This window comes from Pan paniscus, chromosome 13 (assembly GCF_029289425.2).
Source record: "Pan paniscus chromosome 13, NHGRI_mPanPan1-v2.0_pri, whole genome shotgun sequence".
In the NCBI taxonomy this organism is placed as follows: Eukaryota; Metazoa; Chordata; class Mammalia; order Primates; family Hominidae; genus Pan; species Pan paniscus.
Genome location: NC_073262.2, coordinates 121,443,578 through 121,466,605, shown reverse-complemented (window position 1 = coordinate 121,466,605; position 23,028 = coordinate 121,443,578). Strand labels below are relative to the sequence as shown.

At 50.5% G+C, this 23,028-nt stretch overlaps 2 protein-coding genes and 1 long non-coding RNA gene across 5 annotated transcripts in view; 2 read left to right on the top strand and 1 right to left on the bottom strand.

Annotated features, from left to right (window-relative positions):
* Nucleotides 1-352: 352 nt before the first annotated feature.
* Nucleotides 353-9,801, top strand: PRKAG3 (protein kinase AMP-activated non-catalytic subunit gamma 3). 2 transcript variants are annotated; one of them, XM_055109121.3, is made up of 14 exons: nucleotides 353-442; nucleotides 809-848; nucleotides 1,283-1,438; nucleotides 1,805-2,208; nucleotides 3,593-3,674; nucleotides 4,132-4,190; nucleotides 4,316-4,361; nucleotides 4,566-4,620; nucleotides 4,822-4,948; nucleotides 5,102-5,267; nucleotides 7,618-7,655; nucleotides 7,826-7,972; nucleotides 8,316-8,548; nucleotides 9,118-9,801. In XM_055109121.3, exons 1-13 carry the CDS (start codon nucleotides 410-412, stop codon nucleotides 8,430-8,432), a joined length of 1,470 nt encoding a protein of 489 aa, XP_054965096.1. In that variant the 5' UTR covers nucleotides 353-409; the 3' UTR covers nucleotides 8,433-8,548; nucleotides 9,118-9,801. The 2 variants fall into 2 exon arrangements, with proteins under 2 accessions (XP_054965096.1, XP_063451627.1); XM_063595557.1 differs by having other exon boundaries at nucleotides 359-442; nucleotides 1,283-1,426.
* A 3,601-nt stretch (nucleotides 9,802-13,402) lies between these two features.
* Nucleotides 13,403-19,103, top strand: LOC134728760 (uncharacterized). 2 transcript variants are annotated; one of them, XR_010109545.1, is made up of 4 exons: nucleotides 13,403-13,482; nucleotides 14,607-14,731; nucleotides 15,182-15,310; nucleotides 18,965-19,103. It is a non-coding gene; the product is annotated as an uncharacterized LOC134728760 (long non-coding RNA). The 2 variants fall into 2 exon arrangements; XR_010109544.1 differs by having other exon boundaries at nucleotides 14,607-15,310.
* Nucleotides 16,907-23,028, bottom strand: part of CYP27A1 (cytochrome P450 family 27 subfamily A member 1) — a 35,245-nt gene continuing 29,123 nt past the window's right edge. The window contains exons 2-9 of the mRNA XM_003818630.5: nucleotides 22,428-22,618; nucleotides 19,772-19,971; nucleotides 19,444-19,641; nucleotides 19,097-19,269; nucleotides 18,008-18,174; nucleotides 17,737-17,815; nucleotides 17,438-17,650; nucleotides 16,907-17,284 (exon numbers count right to left, since the gene is read on the bottom strand). Coding sequence (XP_003818678.2) covers nucleotides 17,165-17,284; nucleotides 17,438-17,650; nucleotides 17,737-17,815; nucleotides 18,008-18,174; nucleotides 19,097-19,269; nucleotides 19,444-19,641; nucleotides 19,772-19,971; nucleotides 22,428-22,618 — 1,341 coding nt within the window. The 3' untranslated portion in view covers nucleotides 16,907-17,164. The remainder of the gene's footprint in view (nucleotides 17,285-17,437; nucleotides 17,651-17,736; nucleotides 17,816-18,007; nucleotides 18,175-19,096; nucleotides 19,270-19,443; nucleotides 19,642-19,771; nucleotides 19,972-22,427; nucleotides 22,619-23,028) is intronic.

Sequence of the window (23,028 nt, the reverse complement as noted above, 5' to 3'; positions counted from 1 at the left end):
TATGCTGATCTGCCTCCATGTTCCCTGCTTTGGTGCCTGATATAGATGAGGGAGGCTCTTGGAATAGGGACTCAGGACTCTGAGAGCCCAACTCTGCTCAATGCCCATGTTCCCACATGCTCCAAGCCACGTCCCCTCAAAAAGGGTCCCTCTAGCTTGTCCTCAGTGACCCAGGAGGCAGCTGAGGACCAAGTACCCAGATTATCTGGTGCGCCCCTTCCCTCCCAGCAACCCCCAGCCTTCAGGGCTGTAGCAGCTGAGCAAATGGGGGCCCCTCCCTCTCATTGCCTGACACCCAATCAGAGAGAAACCGATCCTGGCAGGGCAGGGTGCCCGGGGCCGGGCCCAGAATAGTGCGGCCCAGCCACAGTGTCGCACACTTGCTCTCAGTTGGTCTGGGGCTGGCCACATGGAGCCCAGGCTGGAGCACGCACTGCGCAGGGTATGGGGGTCCCAGGGGAGCTGGAGCCGGGGCAGCTGAGGCCAGAAGATTGAGCGCATGGGCTGTGAATGTGTGTGTGGGCGTGTGTGTCTTCTGGTGTGTGTTTGGTCTGGATTTTCTCGTGAATATGGGCATGTGCATGTTTGGGCATATGTATTGTGAGTGTGTGTGGTTCTGTGTGCCTGGGAGTGTTTGGATGTGTGTGTTTCTGTGTGTGTTTGTGTATGGCTGCATGTCTGTTTGTGTATGGCGTGTGTCTGAGCGTGTGTATTGGTGTGCATGGGTGTGTAGGCGTGTGTGCAGGGAGAAGGGGTTTGGGAATGTAAGGCACTTTCCCCACTCCTTCAGAAACTCTTCTCCCCACAGACCCCTTCCTGGAGCAGCCTTGGGGGTTCTGAGCATCAAGGTAGGGAGAATGCCCCCTCCCTGGGGCCTAACCTCTTCCACCACTTCCTTGTCCCCCACTTTTCTGGGACCCCAATTCCCTCCCAGCCTGGCTTTTATCTTCCTCCTTTTGGTCTTTCTTCTTCATTGTTCTTCCTCCTTTCCCCAGGTGTGTTTCCCTCACCTCCAATTTCCTCTTTTCAGAAGTGACTTTCCCACTTACTTGCTGTGTGATTTGCAGCAAATTGCTTAACCTCTCTGAATTTCTGGTCCCTCACTAGCAAAATAGGGATGATAATAATGCCTGCCTTATAAGGCTGCTGTAAGTTTTAAATGAGAAATATGTTGGAGAAAAGCCCATTGGAAGCTTGCAAATCCTAAAGATTATGAATAACATTTGAATTGATTTTGATGCATTACTCCCTATTAACCAAACAGGCCCCATTCCCCTTCCAGAGATGAGCTTCCTAGAGCAAGAAAACAGCAGCTCATGGCCATCACCAGCTGTGACCAGCAGCTCAGAAAGAATCCGCGGGAAACGGAGGGCCAAAGCCTCGAGATGGACAAGGCAGAAGGCGGCGGAAGAAGGGGAGCCACCAGGTCAGGGGGAAGGTGAGGCCAAGGCCAGTTCTGGGGAGATGGGAGCCAGGGGAGTGGGAAGTCCCAGAGGAGCCTGGGTCTGGTCTCTACCTCAGGTCCCTCCATAACACAGAGTTGGACCCAACCTTCATCTTGTGGCCTCAGTCTCCCTACGTGGTAGAGAACAACGGCACTGCAGTGCCAGAGGCCAGCATGGCCAACTCAGAAAGATGGGACAGAGCCACTACTTGGGGCGACTCTCAGGTCAGCCCCTCACCTGCAAAATAGGGCCACAGCATCCAGGCTTCCCACGGCTGCTGTGAGATGAATGGCGACAGCAGATGAGAACGTGCTTTGGAAGATGGAGTTACTGTCCTCTTCCCCTCCTCCCCCAAACAGGTCCCCGGTCCAGGCCAGCTGCTGAGTCCACCGGGCTGGAGGCCACATTCCCCAAGACCACACCCTTGGCTCAAGCTGATCCTGCCGGGGTGGGCACTCCACCAACAGGGTGGGACTGCCTCCCCTCTGACTGTACAGCCTCAGCTGCAGGCTCCAGCACAGATGATGTGGAGCTGGCCACGGAGTTCCCAGCCACAGAGGCCTGGGAGTGTGAGCTAGAAGGCCTGGTGGAAGAGAGGCCTGCCCCGTGCCTGTCCCCGCAGGCCCCATTTCCCAAGCTGGGCTGGGATGACGAACTGCGGAAACCCGGCGCCCAGATCTACATGCGCTTCATGCAGGAGCACACCTGCTACGATGCCATGGCAACTAGCTCCAAGCTAGTCATCTTCGACACCATGCTGGAGGTGAGGCCACGGCTCTGCCCAACCTGTACTCACTCTCCATCCACACGGTGCTGCAGCCGCCACTCCCACCCTGCAGGATGCCCTGCCGAGCCAGGTGCCCCTGCAAGCCCCCTGAAAGGACTCCTTCTTAGCACTATGGAGGCCAGTTGGGGGAGGGACAGCTTCTACTCTCTGTTAGCACACGTAATTGTCATCACAGCTCTGCCACTTAGTAGCTGTAGGACCTTGAGTTACATTACCTTTCTTGTCTCTAAAATGGGGATCGAAATGCCTGCTGCACCCTACATAGTTCAGAGGATTCTTGGACTACCCAGTATAAAGCGTGAACAAAGTATGTGTAAGACATTGCAGAGGCCGGGCACGGTGGCTCATGTCTGTAATCCCAGCACTTTAGGAGGTCGAGGTGGGCAAATCACAAGGTCAGGAGTTCGAGACCAGCCTGACCAACATGGTGAAACTCCATCTCTACTAAAAAAAAAAAAAATACAAAAAATTAGCCGGCCGTGGTGGTGGGCGCCTGTAATCCCAGCTACTTTGGAGGCTGAGGTAGGAGAATCACTTGAACCCAGGAGGCAGAGGTTGCAGTGAGCCGAGATCGTGCCACTGCACTCCAGCCCGGGAGACAGTGCAAAACTCCATGTCAAAAAAAAAAAAAAAAAAGGCATCACAGAGTGACTTAGAAAAAAGAGTAGGGGACTCTTTTGGTAACAGAAAAAATAATGAGCTCTGGCACCTGCTCTTCCATTAGGCTTAGCTATAAATGTCTATTATCTTATTCTTATCATTGTTATGCAGTGCAGTGTTTCCCAAAACACGGTGTATGTATTGTCCATAGAACGCATTTTGATTCTAGTGGTTCGTGAAAAAATATGTCTATTTCAGTAGCTTTATATTTGTTTTAGGGTGTGTTAAAAAATATAACCAGCATGTGCAGATAGTACTGCTTAGGACGGGGCACAAAATGAGTCAATATAAAATTTATCTACAAAAAAAGTATGTAAATATGCAAGTGTTATGTAAATAACTATGCCTCCGGTACTTAGTCTATCAAAAACTAGACTGTGTCTGTACACACATGCCCTCCAAATGGAAACATGAACTTAGAATTTCTCACTCCCTGGTGTGCTAGGTGAGGGGCTCATTGTCTCAGGCCACAGCCTTATCTATGTACATGTCCCCAGCAACGATCATGTCTAGCGTGTACTGTGACATGAGGAAGACAGGCCAGCTGGTGTAGAGGAGGGTCCAGGAGAAGGCCCCATGGAAGAACCCTGGGTGGGACAGGGAGGGGACAGCAGGCAGATGGGAGGTGCGCACTGAGGGGCAGAGAGGAGGGTGAGGGTCTCTCGGGACCCACCCTTGACTGTTCTCCCTGGCTCCTCAGATCAAGAAGGCCTTCTTTGCTCTGGTGGCCAACGGTGTGCGGGCAGCCCCTCTATGGGACAGCAAGAAGCAGAGCTTTGTGGGTGAGGAGAGGCTGGGGAGGTGAAGGGAGATGGAGGAGGTGAGGGGGAGATCTTGTACGGTTGTTCTGGGGCTGATCTCTGATATACCACAAGCTTGGCTTCAGGCCAAGCCCAGCCAGGGGCCAGGGTGGAGGAAAGTCCATCCGGAGTCTGCATGGCCAGCTGGGAGACCCTGGGGCTCAATTTCCCCATCTGTGGAGCCGCTATGACCAGCTGACACCTTTCACCTCCGCTACTGCATGGCCCTGTGCCATAGGTGCTAGGGAGCAAATGGGGGGAGGCAGGAGAGAAAGAGCCCCACTTCTCAGGCCTGGGGGGCTGCCCCACTGTCCTGTTCCCACAGTCCCCGCTGTGTCTCAGCACAAGGACACTGGCACGGTGGGGAGGGGATCTGACCCTCAACCTGCCTTCCACCCAAAGGCCCCGGGCTGACCTCCTCCCCGCCCCTCCCCTGCAGGGATGCTGACCATCACTGACTTCATCCTGGTGCTGCATCGCTACTACAGGTCCCCCCTGGTGAGGAGTGGGCTGGGAATCTTATGGGCACCCAGAGGGGCGGGGGCGGAGGGGAGTCCTCCTGGAGCCTGGTGCCCTAGAAGCCCACGTCTTTCTGACTTCTGGAGTCCTGTCGATGTCTCTAGGTCCAGATCTATGAGATTGAACAACATAAGATTGAGACCTGGAGGGGTGAGTGGGGAGAGGAACCCGGAAAGGGGCTGTTGGTGAGGGTGGGCCAGGGCTTAAGGTGGAGGATGGGCAGTGGGGATGTCCTGGAGTGAACAGGGGAGGGACAATAGGAGCCTCGGGTGCCTGACGGAAGGGAAGCTGCCTGGGACTGCAAGGTGAGGCAGGTGACCGGCTCTCCTGGCCTGACTCTGGCTCTTTCTGCAGAGATCTACCTGCAAGGCTGCTTCAAGCCTCTGGTCTCCATCTCTCCTAATGACAGGTGGGTGTCTCTGCTCATTCACCTGAGCCTCCTCCTCCCACAGTCCCCTTCCCCAGTCCCACTCAGCTCTGAACTCACCTCTTCATCCTAGGCGGCACACAGACAAGGGAGCCTTGGTGCCCTGCCCTCCTTTTTAGGGGCCTGGGATGGCGGTTGTCTCTCCCCAGGCTGCCCCAAGGCTCACTGCTCCCATCTCTGCAGCCTGTTTGAAGCTGTCTACACCCTCATCAAGAACCGGATCCATCGCCTGCCTGTTCTGGACCCGGTGTCAGGCAACGTACTCCACATCCTCACACACAAACGCCTGCTCAAGTTCCTGCACATCTTTGTAAGCCTGGGCCCAGGTGGGAGGAAGGGGGAGACCTGGGCAGGTGATCAGAGGGCCTGAGGAGTCTTCAGCCCTAGCAGTCGTGGGGAAGAGCTGGGAGCCCTCTTGAAGCTGCTGGATCCCTGATCTCCACCGGGTCCCCATCCTAACCAGGGTTCCCTGCTGCCCCGGCCCTCCTTCCTCTACCGCACTATCCAAGATTTGGGCATCGGCACATTCCGAGACTTGGCTGTGGTGCTGGAGACAGCACCCATCCTGACTGCACTGGACATCTTTGTGGACCGGCGTGTGTCTGCACTGCCTGTGGTCAACGAATGTGGTACCCACCCCCAGGATGAGAGGCTCGGGCTGGGCTGGGGCCTGGGAGAACCTGGTGGGGAGAATATGGGAAGGGCAGGGTTTCCCATGCCATCCCTGTGGGGGGTACAGGATGGACTGGGGATTAGAAGTCTCCGTCTACTCTGAGACTTGGGCCAGTTGCTTAGCCTCTCTGTGCCTCAGTTTCCTCCTTTGTGAAATGGGATTCTTCACAACACTCATCTTTCTGACATCACAGGAGGATTTAAAAGGTTATGTGCACGAAAATGGGCATAGTGAGAGGAAGCAGCAGATTTTAGTTTCAGTTCATCTTAAAATGGAGCCGGACACGTGGTGCATGGCTGTAATGCCAGCCCTTTGAGAGAGGCCAGAGCGAGAAGGTCGCTTGAGGCGAGGAGTTTGAGTTTACATACAGTGACACTCCAACCTGGGCAACAGAGCAAGACCCTGTCTCTAAAATAATAATAATGAAATAATAAAATTTAAAAAATTAAATGTGCCATGGGACCTCGGGCCCCCAGCCAGCCCTCAGTTTCCTACACTGAAAAAGGGCTGCAGAAATGATGAGATTATTTCTTTGGTTGAATGATGGCTATGAAATATTTCAAAGCTAAAATCGCCATAATTAAGATAGATATCAAGAAGTGTTTTCAATTTATTTTTGATTATAAAAAACTTCAAATGTATAGAAATGGTAGAAAGAAATTGCATAATGAACCACCATTGCCTAGATTAACTACTGTTACTATATTGCCATAACCAGTTCATCTTTTTCTCTGAAGTAATTCAAAGTAAATTACAGACATCATGTCATTTCACCCCTAAACACTTTAGTCTGCACTTCTTAAAACAAGTATATTTTTGGCCAGGGGCGGTGGCTCATGCCTGTAATCCCAGCACTTTGGGAGGCCAAGGTGGGTGGATCACGAGGTCAAGAGATCGAGACTATCCTGGCCAATATGATGAAACCCCATCTCTACTAAAACTACAAAAAAAAATTAGCTGGGCATGGTGGCGCACACCTCTAGTCCCAGCTACTCAGGAGGCTGAGGCAGGAGAATCGGTTGAACCTGGGAGGCAGAGGTTGCAGTGAGCCAAGATCGCGCCACTGTACTCCAGCCTGGCAACAGAGTGAGACTCCAAAAAAAAAAAAAAAAAAAAAGTGCATTTTATACCACCAAACAAAACCATGAATAATTCATATTATTGTCTGACATCCAATCCTTATTCTCACTTCTCCATTTCCTCAAGAATGTTGGGTATTTTTGTTGTTGTTTTGGGATGGAGTCTCCCTCTGTCACTCAGGCTAAAGTGCAGTGGCGCCATCTCGGCTCACTGCAACCTCTGCCTCCCGAGTTCAAGTGATTCTTGTGCCTCAGCCTCCTGAGTAGCTGGGATTACAGGCAAATGACACCACGCCCAGCTAATTTTTGGGGGGTATTTTTAGTAGAGATGAGGTTTCACCATATAGGCCAGGCCGGTCTCCAACTCCTGACCTCAAGTGATCCACCTGTCTTGGCCTCCCAAAGTGTTGGGATTACAGGCATGAGCCACCGCGACTGGCCAAGAATTTTTTTTTTTTTTTTTTTTTTGAGACAGAGTCTTGCTCTGTCGCCTGGGCTAGAATGCAATGGTGCAATCTTGGCTCACTGCAACCTCCACCTCCCAGATTCAAGCAATTCTCCTGCCTCAGCCGCCCAAATAGCTGGGTTTACAGGTGCGTGCCATCACACCTGGCTAATTTTTTGTATCTTTAGTAGAGATGGGGTTTCACTATGTTGGCCAGGCTGGTTTTGAACTCCTGACCTTGTGATCCACCCACCTCGGCCTCCCAAGGGAATGTATTTTTCATAGTTGATGTGTTCAAAACAGGATCCAATTGAAGTCCATGGTTTACATTCTTGTCTTTTGTTCCTTAAATCTCTTTAAATCTATAACAGCTCCATTCCCCCTAAATTGTTATGACGTGGGTGAGTTGAAAAGCCTGGGTCAGTTGTCCTATAGGATACTCCACATCCAGATTTGTCTGTTTGCTTTCTACAGCTGGCCTTTACTTTGTTCTCTATTCCTGGGTTTCCTGTAAACTGAAATTATATCTAAAGACTTGAAGAGATTTGGGCAATAAATTCGAGGCTAGACTATTTTGTAGGTGGTGCCATGTTACGCACACTGCATTTCCTCAGGATGCTCAGTGTCAGGCTGTCTCACTCTGGGATGCTAAGTTTGATCCTTGGGTTCTGGTAGTGGCACCCTGATGCAAATAGCCCTAGGCCCTCTACACAGCACCCCGGTTCTGACCGGAGCTTCTTCCCTGTCTCTCTCCCCCCGCCCCCCGCAACCACCCTCTGCAGGTCAGGTCGTGGGCCTCTATTCCCGCTTTGATGTGATTGTAAGTGTCGCTGGAAAGGTGGGATGCTGCAGGGAGACTAAGGGTGTGGGGATGGGTGGGGGGCCTCTGTGGATCAGGGGGACCTTGACAAGTATGCAGGGGTTGACATCTGTAGGGTAGGAGCCCAGGCAAGCGGGTGACTAGGAGCCATACTTCTCTCTCTGCCCCAGCACCTGGCTGCCCAGCAAACCTACAACCACCTGGACATGAGTGTGGGAGAAGCCCTGAGGCAGAGGACACTATGTCTGGAGGGAGTCCTTTCCTGCCAGCCCCACGAGAGCTTGGGGGAAGTGATCGACAGGATTGCTCGGGAGCAGGTACCCTGTGCCCTCCATTCATGCCCCCAACACATATAGCCCAGTCCTTCTCATGCACGGCTCCAGCCATCCCTGAACATCGGGCACCTGGCCTATCCTTCCATTTCATGACCAACTCCTGGTGCCCACACTGGCCTGCACCTGGTCCTGTCCATGGGGCCCTTATGCCAGGGGTCACTGCCAACTGATCACCTTAGGCCAGTCACACCATCCCTAACTGGTTTCTAGGAGACGCTCTCTCCCTCAGTCATGTTGGGTTGTTTCCCCTGATTCTTGGCACCAACCTCAGTAGCTGCTGTAGCCCCATGGCTCTGCCCCCTCACTGAACATTGCGGACCCACAGGTACACAGGCTGGTGCTAGTGGACGAGACCCAGCATCTCTTGGGCGTGGTCTCCCTCTCCGACATCCTTCAGGCACTGGTGCTCAGCCCTGCTGGCATCGATGCCCTCGGGGCCTGAGAAGATCTGAGTCCTCAATCCCAAGCCACCTGCACACCTGGAAGCCAATGAAGGGAACTGGAGAACTCAGCCTTCATCTTCCCCCACCCCCATTTGCTGGTTCAGCTATGATTCAGGTAGGCTCTGCCCTGGGTCATGACACCAGCCTCTTAGTCTTCCTGATTTCCTGGATCTCAGATTGGGACACCCTGAGGATGGGAGTGGCCAAGCTCAAAGCTGAGCAGCCCTGGGAAAACTGCAAGTGTAAGGACTCACAGGTCCCCATTTTGTCCCATTTTCAGCTGAGGTCATGGAGACTGTCCTAGAAGGGAGGGATAAAGCCCCGGCTAAAAGCTAAGGCTGCGATGTGACTTCAGACACTCTGGGAAGATTTACTTGTTCCCTCACAATTCAATTTCCACCTGCTGGAAATCCCCTTAGAAGGAAGCAAGCTATATCAACATTTGTTGGATGGAATTTCCATCCCCAGTAAGAACTAAAGCTTAAAGGAAGGAGCTTCTACCTATGTGCTCATCTCAGGAAATGTGACATGATCTCAGACTCTTTCCTGATCACACGTTTGCTAGGGGCTTGCAGAGGATGGGCACAGATTCCATCTACTCACCATGGCGGGCAAGGGTCCCCTGTTGGAAAGGCCGCTGCCCCTCCTATGTGGTCACCATCTTCCCTTTTCTTTTCCCCACAGGCTTCTTCAGCCCTCCCAAATTGCCCTTGCCCTACCTGTGCTCCCAGAAGCCCTCGGGCATGCCCAGTGCACCATGGGATGATGAAATTAAGGAGAACAGCTGAGTCAAGCTTGGAGGTCCCTGAACCAGAGGCACTAGGATTACCCCAGGGCCATCTGTGCTCCATGCCCGCCCATCCCCTTGCCGCCTGACTGGGTCGGACGGCCCCAGTGGGTTTAGTCAGGGCTTCTGGATTCCTCGGTTTCTGGGCTACCTATGGCTTCAGCCTTCAGCTCCTGGGAGTCCCAGCTGTTGTTCCCAGCAACGTTGCCTCTGCCCTCCTACTCTCCAGGCTTTGTCATTTCAAGGCTGCTGAAATGCTGCATTTCAGGGGCCACCATGGAGCAGCCGTTATTTATAGAACTGCCTGTTGGAGGGGGGGAGTCCTCCCTCCATTCTTGTCCAGAAAACTCCTTAGCTCTCGCAGTGAGCCATGTTCTTAGTCTCCAGGGATGGATGGCCTTGTATATGGACCCCTGAGAATGAGCAATTGAAAAAACAAAACAAAAGGAACAATCCATGAACTTAGATTTTATTGGTTTCACTCAAAATGCTGCAGTCATTTGACCTGAACTTGTGGCAAGAGACTTGTGCTTTCTAAATTCAAAGACTAGAAAGAAAATTGATAAAAATCACAAGTGCCATTTCTTTTGCAATGTAGTGCTATTCTACTGAAATTTCTTTCTTCTCTTTTCTTTACAAAATCATAAAGAAAATATTAATTCATTACTTATATAGTAGGTACAACTCAGCCTACAAACTCTAATCTGCAAGAAGCATAACTTTATTTTTCTAACACAGAATGTAATTTCTATTAGGAACCCCGTTTCAGCAGGTGGTAGAAATTAATCTCAGTCAATTCAAAGTCTCCCCCTGACCTTTTCCTGGGGTTAAGCTCGGTCGGGTGGGGGTGTGGCTTTAAGTCACGTAAGACTCTGTTCCTCGGCTATCATCATCCGTCCATGCTAGCACCTGCCTGGACATCCCCTCCCCATCTGGTCATCAGTTGGTCATGCAAGGTCTGCCAGGGGCTCCTTCACTTCCACAAAGCCTATTTGGGGACCTGTGGCTTAGAGCATGTGGAAGATTCTAGCTCCTGGCCCTGCACACCCTCTGGCTTCAGGAAGCTCAGTAATTCTGTTCCAGGCCAACTGCTAAGATAGACAGCCCAGTCCCTTGTTCCGCTCTGTGGCTTGCTGTTTTCCCAGGCTCTACCCAGGAAGCGTGTGGGTTCTTCTACCCGGTGCTTGCCTACACTTATCACCTCCAAACCTATATGGAGTATTTGTCATACTTTCCCCCTCTTTAGCCGCAACCTCCTTCTCAGGGTCCTTTTCTCAAGGATTCCAGAAATGTCAACATTCGCCTTGCTCCCCAAGCCCTGCCAACCTATGGAATCTTGACCAGTGGGGGAGAGAGGAGGCTTTTATTCTTTAACCCATCATATATTCTTCCAAATGCACTGTAAGTGTCCTGAGTTCTTGCCACCCACCTTCAGAATCAAGCTTTTGAAATTCCAAAGCCAAGGCTCGCTTCTGCTATGTCACCTTCCCTGTGGCAACGGGCACCACATGTCTGGCTGTCCAGAGAAGGGGGAGGTTACTGTCTCTAAAACATGACCCCTTCCCCTTACCTCACAGAGCGAGAAGGCAGAGGCTTTGTACTGAATTGGTTGGACCATAAATGAAGATGTTCCCTCACTAGACATTTTGCCAAAACCTGAGGGTCAGTGCTGGCTCTGCTGTGGTCCCGCCCGGGGAAGGTCCAGGGTCTTGGGCTCAAGGGAGAGGATTGGAGTTGGGTGATGGTTGGGTCTGGGCCCAGAGAGGATCTCTCCAGTGACAGTGTTCCCGGGGAGCCTAGGGCTCTGGGATCTTGTAACAGGTCAGTCCTTTGAGGCTGTGCCTCTGGGTGGCTCTGCTCTGTGGGACCTTCTCTGTAAGGGCACATGCCACCCTCCCTGCCTCAGACCCCTCCTTTGGTCACAGCCCGGCCCTTGCAGCCATCATGGCTGCTAGAAAAGAGTCACGGAGTTTCCACCGGGGCTGCGGCGGCTGCTTCTTCCACTCCAGCTCTGAATCGAAGACGTGCCCTGTGTGCAGCCCGCTGTGCCGCCCACTCTGTTCCTGCATGTGAACTTGGGGCGGGACTGGTTTTCCAGGCACTGCTGCCTCCGTGCCCCCAGCCCCTCCTCAGACCTCTGCGGGCCTCTCTGGGTTTCTGTAGCTTCCTTCGCTTTCCCGTCTCTCTTCTCACAACCCCTTCAGAGCTCTCCACCCTGGATGTGCATCAGGATCACCAAAGAAGCCTTACAAAATGCAGATTCCAGGGCTCCATTCCATACTAATTTCCTCATTTGGGGGTGGGAACTGAGCAACTGTGTTTATTTTCTATAAATGCTAGAGACTTATGACTAATAGCACATGATGAACATGAGACTGGGCTGAGAAATGAGGATGCCCCATGCTCATAGCTAGTCAATCATTTGTCATATGATGGAGTCTAGCTATTATTTAATTAGGCCTAGGGTCTCCGAAAAGCAATGGCTAAGGGTAGTGGCGCAACATAGATGTATGACTCATTACCATTCTCACCACGCTTCTCCCAGACCTCCTTAAATGCAGAAGTGTGCATTACAATATCCTGCATGTTCCTTTCATGACAATTGCCCAAGTTTTTATTTGATATGCATATTAAAACTGGAGTCATAAATAATGACCTAGAAACAAACTCCTATTACCAAGCCAAAATGCACTCAGAGCTAAAACTTCCATAGAACCTGGGCATGTAGATAGCCAGGCAACACTGGGTACCCTGTCTATTTTTATTTACAAGAGTGCCGCCTTGGCCAGGCGTGGTGTCTCATGCCTGTAATCCCAGCACTTTGGGAGGCCGAGGCGGGTGGATCACCTGAGGTCAGGAGTTCGAGGCTCAGCCTGGGCAGCATGGTGAAACCCCCATCTCCACTAAAAATACAAAAAATTAGCCGGGCGTTGTAGCGGGCGCCTACAATCCCAACTACTCGGGAGGCTGAGGCAGGAGCATCACTTGAACCTAGGAGTCGGAGGTTGCAGTGAGCCGAGATCGCGCCATTGCACTCCAGCCTGGGCGACAAGAGTGAAACTCCATCTAAAAAAAAAAAAGACCGGGTGCAGTGGCTCACTCCTGTAATCCCAGCACTTTGGGAGGGCGAGGTGGGCAGATCATGAGGTCAGGAGATCGAGACCATCCTGGCTAACACGGTGAAACCCTGTCTCTACTAAAAATAGAAACAATTAGCCAGGCATGGTGGTGGAGGCCTGTAGTCCCAGCTACTCGGGAGGCTGAGGCAGGAGAATGGTATGAACCCAGGAGGCGGAGGTTGCAGTGAGCCGAGATCGTGCCACTGCACTCCAGCCTGGGCGAAACTGTGAGACCCTGTCTCAAAAAAAAAAAAAAAAAGAGTGCTGCCTTGTTTAAGAAGACAAGTTGTTTTCTTAAAGTCTTACCAGAAAATATGGATCTGAATTTAGCCAACAATTTCAAATTAGCTGGGGTAGGAGTAACACGATGTGCATGGTCTTTTCAGCCAAATGTCTATCTGCTGTGCGGAACCAACAATCCTTAATCCGCTGTTGTTCTTTCTTTATATAGGAAGGTTGGGGTTGGCTCTCGGGGAGCCTCACTGTGGCATCTGTTCATGGTGATGCTTGGGGGCCCTGAGCTCCTGAGAGTCTCGGGGCCTGGAACTGTGCCCCATCACTGGCCACTGATGAATTCTGTGCCAACCCTCAAACCAGGGCTGATGTGTTTCTCCCTCCAGAGAAAAACCTGCTGGGAAAGGAACTGAGACTATGACCACATTCATCATAGAGATACTACGTACGTATCTGAATGAATCACTGTCAAAGAAAGTGATTTTTTTCACTTATATTAAGTAAGTCTTGTCCAGGCATTGTGATGGAATATAAACAGAGGTCATTTCACGTACACTTGAAGTACGCATGTACACATGAAATTTATGAAAGAATCTCATGTACACTGAGGGTCAGTGCATTTTTCTGTAGGTATATTATAGGGCAATAAATATCTTTTAAAGATTAAAAAAAGTATAAAGATAAATCACTTTGGCCATATGCTATATTTTGTTTTTCTCTGTTTAGGGGTGGGAGACTTTGATTATATTAGTCCCAATGCCATGTTGGCGGGCTTTCTAGTGGCAGCTCCAGTAGGCAAGGTTTCACATTTGTGTTCATAACTCTTCAGCTCTTACATCTTGTGTTCCATCACCGATGACAAAAACTTTGCGGGGAGCCTCTGAAGCTGTGACTACACCTCATCAAAGGGTAAGGAAACAGGCTCACAAGGACTTCGTGACTTCGCCCATCAGCTTAGCTCCTTTCTCCTCTGCATTTCCAGTTTCCAATTTGAGGTTGGATTTTAGGCCCTGTAGATACATGACAGGGCAGTGTTGCCTCAGAAATTCCTGTGGTGCCTCTAGGACATTGGTGACCCCCAAGAATCTTCTGCAAGTATTGATTACATTGACATCTATTTCTACAATAATCTTATCAAACTGATCTTCACAGATTTCTTTCACTTGAGATATAACTAATATGCCATACAATTCACCCTTCCAAAATATACAATTCAGGCCAGTGTGGTGACTTATACCTGTAATCCCACACTTTGGGAGGCCAAGGCTGGTGGATCACTTGAGGTCAGGTGTTCAAGACCAGCTTGGCCAGCATGGTGAAACTTCGTCTCTACTAAAAATAAAAAAATTAACCAGCAGCAGTGGCACATACCTGTAATCTCAGCTACTCAGGAGACTGATGTGGGAGATTTTACTTGAACCCAGGAGGTGGAGGTTGCAGTGAGCCGAGATTGCACCACTGCACTCCACCCTGGGCGACCAATTGAGGCGCCACCTCAAAAAAACAAACAAACAAAAACCAAAATATACAATTCGGTGATATTTAGTATATTAAAAAAGTTAAGCAAAGTTAGTGATGACCACTATCTAATTCCAGAACATCTCATCACCCCCAAAACAAACCCATTAACAGTCATTCCCCATTCTCCCGTACCTCCACCCTTGGCAACCAATAATCTACTTTCTGTCTCTATAGATTTGCCTATTCTGGACATTTTGTATGCATGGAATCACACAATATGTGGCCTTTTTGTTGGCTTCTTTCCATCTGCCTAAGATTTTCAAGGTTCATCCATAGTGTAGCATGAAGCAGCACTTCATTCCTTTCTTATGGGTGAATAATATTTCATTGTGTGGATATACAAAGTCTTCCTGGACTTCCATGTGAGATCAGTTCATTAACTGAGCTGCAAGACCATGAACACTGACATCATCTTGCACAACTGCTACAAAACCCCAATCCAAGTCTCATCACAGACTTCCCCTCACCTAAGCACCTCCAAAGTGACTAAGGGACCCATGTTATTTTGGCAGCTCGGCCCTGCTGGTTTGAAGGAGCAGCACACTGGGGAAAGCAGAATTCCACTCTGGTTGACTTTATGACACAGATCCTGGCAGCCTTGGAGCCCAGCCCCAGCATTTGCAAGGAGCTCTCACAGGTAGATCTACTACACAGGAGGGGTTGAGAGCCATATCTGTATAACCAGTAATTCCTCCCAATTCCCTCTAGATTCTCCTTCTTTTTTTCCTTTATTTTCTTTTTGAGATGGAGTCTTGCTCTGTCACCCAGGTTGGAGTGCCGTTGCGCAGTTTCAGCTCACTGCAACCTCTGCCTCCTGGGTTCAAATGATTCTCCTGCCTCAGCCTCCCTAGTAGCTGAGATTACAAGTGCATGCCACCACACCCAGCTAATTTTTGTATTTTTTTTTTTTTTTAGTAGATACAGGGTTTCACCATGTTGGCCAGGCTGATCTCAAGTGGTCTGCTCGCCTTGGCCTCCCAAAGTGCTGGGATTACAAGCTGGGTTCCCCTTCTCAATGTAGAAAACTCTGTGTCCTCCTCTCCCCTTCCCTTCTCTTCCCTTCCCCTTATTCCGATCTCTTTTTCAGGAAACATTTACTAAGCACCTCCTAGGTGCTAGACACAGTTAGACACCGGGATCCAACATTAAAGAAGCCTGATTTGTGGCCTTCAGGGGATTCACAGTTGGTTGGGGAGACAGCTGGATCTCTAACAAGGTGAGCATGCTGACAGCTCAGCTCTGTAAGCAGAGGAGGGGAAGGTGGGGCACAGGATTGCTCAGAGAGGTCAGGGAGGGCCCTGCAGAGGCAGTGACATTTGAGCTGAATCCTAAGAAAGAGCAAGCTCTCTGTGATGACATGACAGTTAGGGAAGAGGGTGTTCCAAGAGTGGGGACAGGAGGTACAAAGTATTGAGGCTGGAAAGAACATAATGTGTTCAGAGACATGCAAAGAATTCAGGCTCAGCTGTGAAAGGGTGACCACGGTCAGGGTGCAGGGTGCCAGGGCACAGTGGGTCTTATGAGCCACAGTAACAACTTTGAACTTGACCTGAGGGCTGAGGGCAGTTGTGGAGTATTTTAATCCGGGCAATGACACAATTTTTTAAATGAGTTCAAACCCTATCATTCCCACAGGCCTGAGAAAGTGAACTTTAGGTTGTCGCAGTGGCTCACGCACGTAATCCCAGCACTTCAGGAGACCAAGGCAGGCAGATCCCTTGAGCTCCGGAGTTCGAGACCAGCCTGGCCAACATGGCAAAACCCCATCTCTACAAAAAAAATACAAAAATTAGCCAGGCGAGGTGGTGCGTGCCTGTAGTTCCAGCTACTCAGGAGGCTAAAGTGGGAGAATCGCTTGAGCCTGGGTTAAGGAGGCAGTGAGCCAAGATGGTGCCACTGCACTCCAGTCTGGGTGACAGAATGAAACGCTGTCTCAAAAAATCAAATTAATTTTTAAAAAAGAAAGTGAACTTCATTTTTTTCTATGACTCCACCAAAATTTACTGCTGGGGCTTGGACTCTGAATTTCCAGGCTCGTGCTGTGATGCACTGGCGGCTCTCAATGGCAACCCACTTTCCTTCAAGTGGGCTTCTTGTTGCAAGGAGGCTGGACAGTTAAAAGCTATAATCCCTAGGCTCCCTTACAGCTAGTGCTCCAGGCAGGACTTAGGTTCCTCCTCTCAGCTGTATGTGAGAGATGTGAAAGGTGGAAGAGAGGTAGAGGCTCCTGCCCTTTCTGCTGTCAGGAGCAGTCGCGAGGCATTTGCAGAGGTCCAAGTCCAGTTACTGCTGGCTTCATGGGTACTGAGAGGCAGGATGGGGGTCATCCTGCGTGACCTGTTTTGTTTTGTTTTGCCGGCACAGACCTACTTGAACTTCGTTGACATGGAGTAGCTCTAGAGCCAATAGTTGTAGCAATAGCTTCTAGACTCTCGTCCTGATTGTGGCCAACATGGTGCTCCCCAAGCTGCTCAGTGCCTACTGGAGGTCAACTCTAGCCTGGTCTCGAGCACCTCCAATAATTTTTGTAGCACCCCATTGCCTGTATCTGCTTTTTCTGTTCAAAGAGGGTGGTTTATATTCTCTACAACCGCAACTTGACTGACACAGTGCTTGGGAGTCACTGCAGTTCATGCTTGGTGTGGCCTCAACCAGTGCCTCGTGAAACCAAGGCCTCTCTGTGAGGTCTGGGAAAGCAAAAGGTGTTCTCAGTTTCCAAGGACAGGGGCGGCTGTGCCTCTCACCATGACTCACTGGAGGAGAGGAATTCCCTCAGTGCTGGGTAGTCAAAAAGAATGACAAAGGTCTCCAATAAGAAATAAAAGTCCCTTTATTTTATATTCTACCCAAGGACAGCAATGCGATAAAGGGGTGGCCTTTTAGCTGAGAGGGAGTTGCTCAAAAATGATAGAAGTGGCAAAAGCTCAGGGTGTGTGCAGGGAGTTCCTCCCACCTCTCGAGTCTGGCAGCCTCCTTCTCTCCCTCCTCATCTGAGACATGGCAGCAGCCAGGAACCACTGTGCCAGAGCTGGAGCCTCTAGGACAAGCCCCAGCAAGGCGGAGACTCAGCTCAGCACTGTCTCTGCAGGAACTGCAGGCCCACTTTCTTATTGGGAACCAGGACAATGCGGGCCACACTCTTCAACTCCCCCGTCTCCGGGGCCAGGACCACCTTGTACTTCTGGATCAGCTGGGGGGTAAAGAGCACATGTGGTTGGGTGGATTGTGTGTTTGCCATCCACTCCCCGCTCTGCACACTCCTACCCTGTGCCTCCCTTCCTCTCCTCCCAGGACTTCTCCACCCCTCCCTGCCCACACACCCTACTAGCCTCTCCCAGCTCACCCTTGCAAGGAGTAGCTGCATCTCCAGCTCTGCAATCCTGCGGCCCAGGCAGGCCCGGACCCCATAGCCAAAGGGCACAGAGCCAAATGGGTGCTGGATCCTGGGGGTAGCAGGCTGGCTGTTTCTCAGCCAGCGGTGGGGCTGGAAGCTCTCAGGCTCAGAGAAGGCAGTGGGGTCCCGGGACACCACATAGTGGCAGAACACAAACTGGGTCTATAAAGGAAGATTGGGCAGCATGAATGCCTCTCTTCGGGGGTATAGGGCACTCCTGGGCAATCAGGCTCTCTAGCCCCACTCACGTTCTTAGGGAAGAGGAAGCCATCAACTTCAATTTCCTTTTCTATGATCCGGGAGTTTGTGGGGACCACAGGGTAGAGACTGCAGGGAAAAGAATGTCTAGAGTCTGCTCTGGATTCATGGGGGTACAAAGTGCCCCACTCCTTCTCCCCTACCTCTCCCATCTCATCCTTGTCACTAGCCCCAGCCCACCTGTCTTCACTTCGGATTTCCTCCTCTGATTCCCTCCCCACAAAGAGATCCTGTGCCCCCCAGAACAGCATTCTGTCCTACCGCAGAGTCTCCTTAAGCACAGCTTTGAGCAATGGCATGTGGGCAAAGTCCTTGTGCTGGGGCACTTGCCCGGCTGGCACCACACCCACCACTTCCTCGTGCAAGGCCTCCTGGATCTCAGGGTCCTTTGAGAGGTGGTACAGGGCCCATGTCAGCGTGTTGGATGTCTAGAAGATAGAGTGGGAGATCAGGTGAGGGCGATTTCTAGGAAAGAGGCCAGTAATGGGAGGGTGTATGAGTGGGTGTATGGAAAATGTGGGAGAAATGAATTTGCCACTAGCCTAGCAGGAAAAAACATTAAGGTTCATGGCAGTCTCCATGCTAAACATGAATCCACAGTGGGATGAGGGCCAATATGATGGAGAATCGCACCTTCAGTGGAGGAGGGGACGGTAACACAGAGAAACCCAACAGGATGAAAGCACTGGAAATAGGAACCATAAAGAAAGAAGGTGCTGGCTGGACACAATGGCTCATGCCTATAATCCCAGCACTTTGAGAGGCCGAGGCAGGCAGATCACTTGACGTCAGGAGTTCGAGACTAGCCTGACCAACATGGTGAAACCCCCGTCTCTACTAAAATTTAAAAAAAAAAAAGCTGGGTATGGTGGTGCACACCTGTAATCCCAGCTACTTGGGAGGCTGAGGCAGGAGAATTGCTTGCACCCAGGAGGCAGAGGTTGCAGTCAGCTGAGATCAAGCCACTGCACTCAAGCCTGGGCAACAGAGTGAGACTCCACTTAAAAAAAAGAAAAAAGAAAGAAAATGCTTGTGAATGAGCTCTTCCAACTCTGCATTCAAATTGCAGCAAGAGAGTTGGATAGATGGGAGATGTACTTCCCAGCTGTCAGAGAGAGTGAGGAGGCTCCAGGAGGTGATGGCATCCTTCTTACAAAAGGACCATCCCCTGTCCTCCCACCTCGGCTAAGCTGAGCAAGCCCTCCATTTTCCTTCTAGGGCTGTATCCATGTTACAGAAAAAGAAGCAGGTCCTTGGAGGGATGAAGGTTGGGATCAGGTGAGGGATAATAGGGAACTGGTTCAGGTTGGGAGCTGGGGGCCCCTGGTCTCACCCTCCCCCTTCACGCACCGTGTCCACTCCAGCCATGAGCAGCTCAGGCAGGCTGCCCATGGCCTCCCGAGGACTGAGCTGTCCACTGGCCAGTAAGAAGTGCAGGTAGCCAGACACCTGGATGCCATCTGGGCCCGCTGCCTGCAGTTGGGCCTCCATGTCCTTGAGTTTCTCATCAATCAGCTTCTTCCCTGTGAGAGCAACAGAGAAGAGGAAAGGACAAAGCCAAAAGTCATGATCTCCAAGGACCAAGAGCCACTCCAACAACTGGTAGCATGAGGGAAAAGGCCTGGGAGAGACCGCTGATGCACAGACCTGGAGTCACCCCCATCTCTCTTCCCTGGGCCCCATCTGGGAGTCCTCACCAAAGGAAAAGATGGCATTCCAACCATCCAGGTATCGCTTCCAGAAAGGCAGCACGGGGCGAGTCCACTTGGGGAGGAAGGTGGCATACAGTGAGTTCTGGAACATTAACCCGATGGATCTGACGAAGGTCACGGTGTCCTCGGGGATGTATCGCTGCAGGCAGCCAATGCGTTTCTCGAACAGGATGTAGCAAATAGCTGAGTAGTGCACAGAGGCCATCACAGGAGGCAGAACCAGGACATATGGAATCCAGGAGCCCTTGAGGAGAGGGAGCACAACCTCTCCCTGACCCATTCCCTTCCCCAGCCCCTCTCCCAGCAAGGGTACCTTCCAAGGCAAAGTAGTAGAAGAGTTGAGCCATGTCCGACACCTGGTTCCCCGAAGCACTCTCTGCCCGCAGCTGGTCCAGTCGAGTCATAAAGTCATCAATCACCTCATTGAAAGCATCCGTATAGAGCGCTGCCTCTGCTGGCTTCAGCAACCGCTGGTTCAGAGCCTGGCGCAGCTGGTACCAGTGGTGTCCTTCCCTGCAGGGACGCAGAGGAACAGCACAAAGATAAGCCTCTATGGGGGTTCAATTAAGGGAGATCTTCTCACCCTGAAGTCCACCACCCCCTCCATCCAGAGTCAAGGGAAATCCCATACTCCTAGAATTTAGAATTATAGAATCACCAAAATCTCAAGTGACAGAAACTTAGAACCCCCAAACCAGAATCTCGCTATAGCAGAGTGGAAGTGGGTATGGCGGGCATCTAGAACCAGACTGTCCAGGGTCAAATCACAGGTCTGACCACTCCTGGCAGAGGGACCCTAGGTGGGTAACTCCTGTGTGCCTCAGTTTCCCTTTCTATAAAATGGGGATAATAAGAGTGCCTATCTGAGTAGGCTCGTTCACATCATTCAAGTGCTTAGCTCAGTGCCTGGTACATAGTGAATGCTTAGTGAATATTGACTGATTATCTTGGAATTATACAGCTCTGGAATCTTCCATATGTCAAATAAGGGGGAGCTGCAGAGGCTGAGGAATAAAGGAGGACCAAGTTAGGGTTCCCGGGGTGCTCAGGCTCTAAGCCTTCATGCTCTGCTTGGCTCAGTGGGTCAGAGGGACAGGGAGGCCCACGAGGCTGATGCTCTAGGCTCTTGCCTCAGTCATGCGGTAGATGGTCAGGCCACCTCCCTGGTTAGGCAAGGTAGGTGGTCAGGCCTCCTCCTTGGTTAGGCAAGGGTGCTCACGTGGGTGGAAACATACTTTCCATAAGCAAGATTAATGTCCAGGGACTGCCCCCACTCCCAGCTGTTCCTCAAACCTATTTCCTTTCCTAAGCAAGCTGGGTATGAGTCCATTTTTTTAAAAGGCTAGCTGTAGAGCAATAAGTACAATATGGTCCAATTTTAAGAGGAGACAAAATCCTACCTATCCACATGTATATTTGCATGCTCCTGGATAAAGAGGGGAGAATACACAACAAACTGTCAGTACTGGTTGCTAAGGAGGATGCAATGGGGGTGGAAGGGCGAGAGACTTCATATTTTATTATTGGAATTTCCACGGTGAGTATTACTTTTGAATTTTTAAAACCAATAAAGTTGTATTTTTGTTTGTTTTGTTCTGTTTTGTTTTGTTTGAGACAGAGTCTCTCTCTGTCACCCACTCAGCTCACTGCAACCTCCACCTCCCAGGTTCAAGCGATTCTCCTGCCTCAGCCTCCTGAGTAGCTGGGACTACAGGTGCATGCCACCACACCCAGCTAATTTTTTGTATTTTTTTTTTAGTAGAGACGGGGTTTCACCGTGTTAGCCAGGATGGTCTTGATCTCCTGACCTCATGATCCGCCCACCTTGGCCTCCCAAAGTGCTGGGATTACAGGCGTGAGCCACCGCACCCAAATTTTTTTTTAATATATATTTTTTATTTAATGACCTTCAACACCCCACCCCAGGAGCTGCCTTTATTATGTTAAGGGAAAATTGCAAAAAGATAAACTGAAAGTGTTGCTGAAAAAGAAATGAAAACCAGAATAGACCTATTTGTTGGGACTTCACGTTGTTCCAAAAGTAAAACTCTCTCAACAGTAGGAATCGGATATACAGAACTTAAACGTGGTTGTTAAAAAATCACTTGGAGGAAACAATGCTTCATAAAATGATATTTTAAAAATATATATGTTAAAACAAAAATTTGAGAACCCCAAACTTATCATGAGTTAGCAGAATAGCTTTTTTTCCCCAATCATCTGACTCAAAGATTCACAAAAGAGCTTTTAAATGCATGCATATGATATCATCTATTCAGGAAATTGGCTTTAGAGAAAAAAATGTAAATAGATTACAAAGGGCTCTACATAATGTTTAGCTCCGATTCTAAGTCTGAGCTGTCATGTCATAGGTGGCCTGGCCCAGTGAAAACCTGCAACCTAAATCTTACCCTCAGTGGCAGATGTCAAGTTAAAAAGTTTTTTTTTTTTCTTTTTTGAGATGGAGTCTCACTCTGTTGCCCAGGCTGGAGTGCAGTGGCATGATCTCGGCTCACTGCAACCTCCACCTCCTGGGTTCAAACGATCCTCCTGCCTCAGCCTCCCAAGTAGCTGGGATTACAGGTGCCCACCACCACACCTGGCTAATTTTTGTGTTTTTAGTAGAGACGGGGTTTCACCGTGTTGGCCAAGCTGATCTCAAACCCCTGAACTCAAGTGATCCGCCCACCTCAGCCTCCCAAAGTGCTGGGATTACAGGTGTGGTTTTTGCCATAATTTTAAATGGTGAAAACCACAATGACTTTTGCACCAACCTAATATTTATTAGTGGAGAGCCAATGAATGGTCCCTGGGCTTCAGCACCTCCCAACAACTGCTCTCTAGACCATCAGGCTCAGAGGATGCAGAGGGTACTATTCTGCCGGTTATCCACCTGCCTGCCCTGTGCCCACTGTCTTTTGCCCTGGCCCTCTGGGGCCCTGTTCCAGTCCCTTCAGGCCCCAGCTCACGTGGTGAACGGCCCATAGGTCAGGTCGTGCTGGTCCCGGTGCTCCTTCCATAGCTCCATGTCGTTCCGTACTGGGTACTTGCCCTCTTGCCGCATCACTTGCTCCAAGAGCGGGGCACTGGCCAGGTTCACGTGCATCTGAGGCCCTAAGTAGGACATCCACATTGGACCGTACTTGGCCTTGTAAAGCACCTGTGGAGTTCAATCAAAACTGAATAACTGGGCCAAGCTGGGCAGGTGCTCCCAGGACAGGAGATGAGGTGAGGAAGGGTCTGATGGCTACACAAGAGCAAATGAGCTGGGAAAAAAAAAAAAAAAAAAAAAAAGTACGTTGTGTATGAGGTAGGCACCAGGATGGCCTGTTGTTCCAGAGGAAGAGCAAATTTAAAAAATGGGCACACAAGGAGCTAGAATATTAGAGCAATGCGTGTCTGGTGGAACTGGGGGCATTGAGGTCCTTGGAGGAGTGAAGGTTTGGAAAAATGGGATATATGGCAAACTGAGGTATGTTGAGGTGTATGTTGGAGGCCAGCATTTGAGGGAAACTGAGTCCTTTCGTGAGGTGAGATAGAAAGCCTATAGCTCCTTTTTTGTATTTAAAT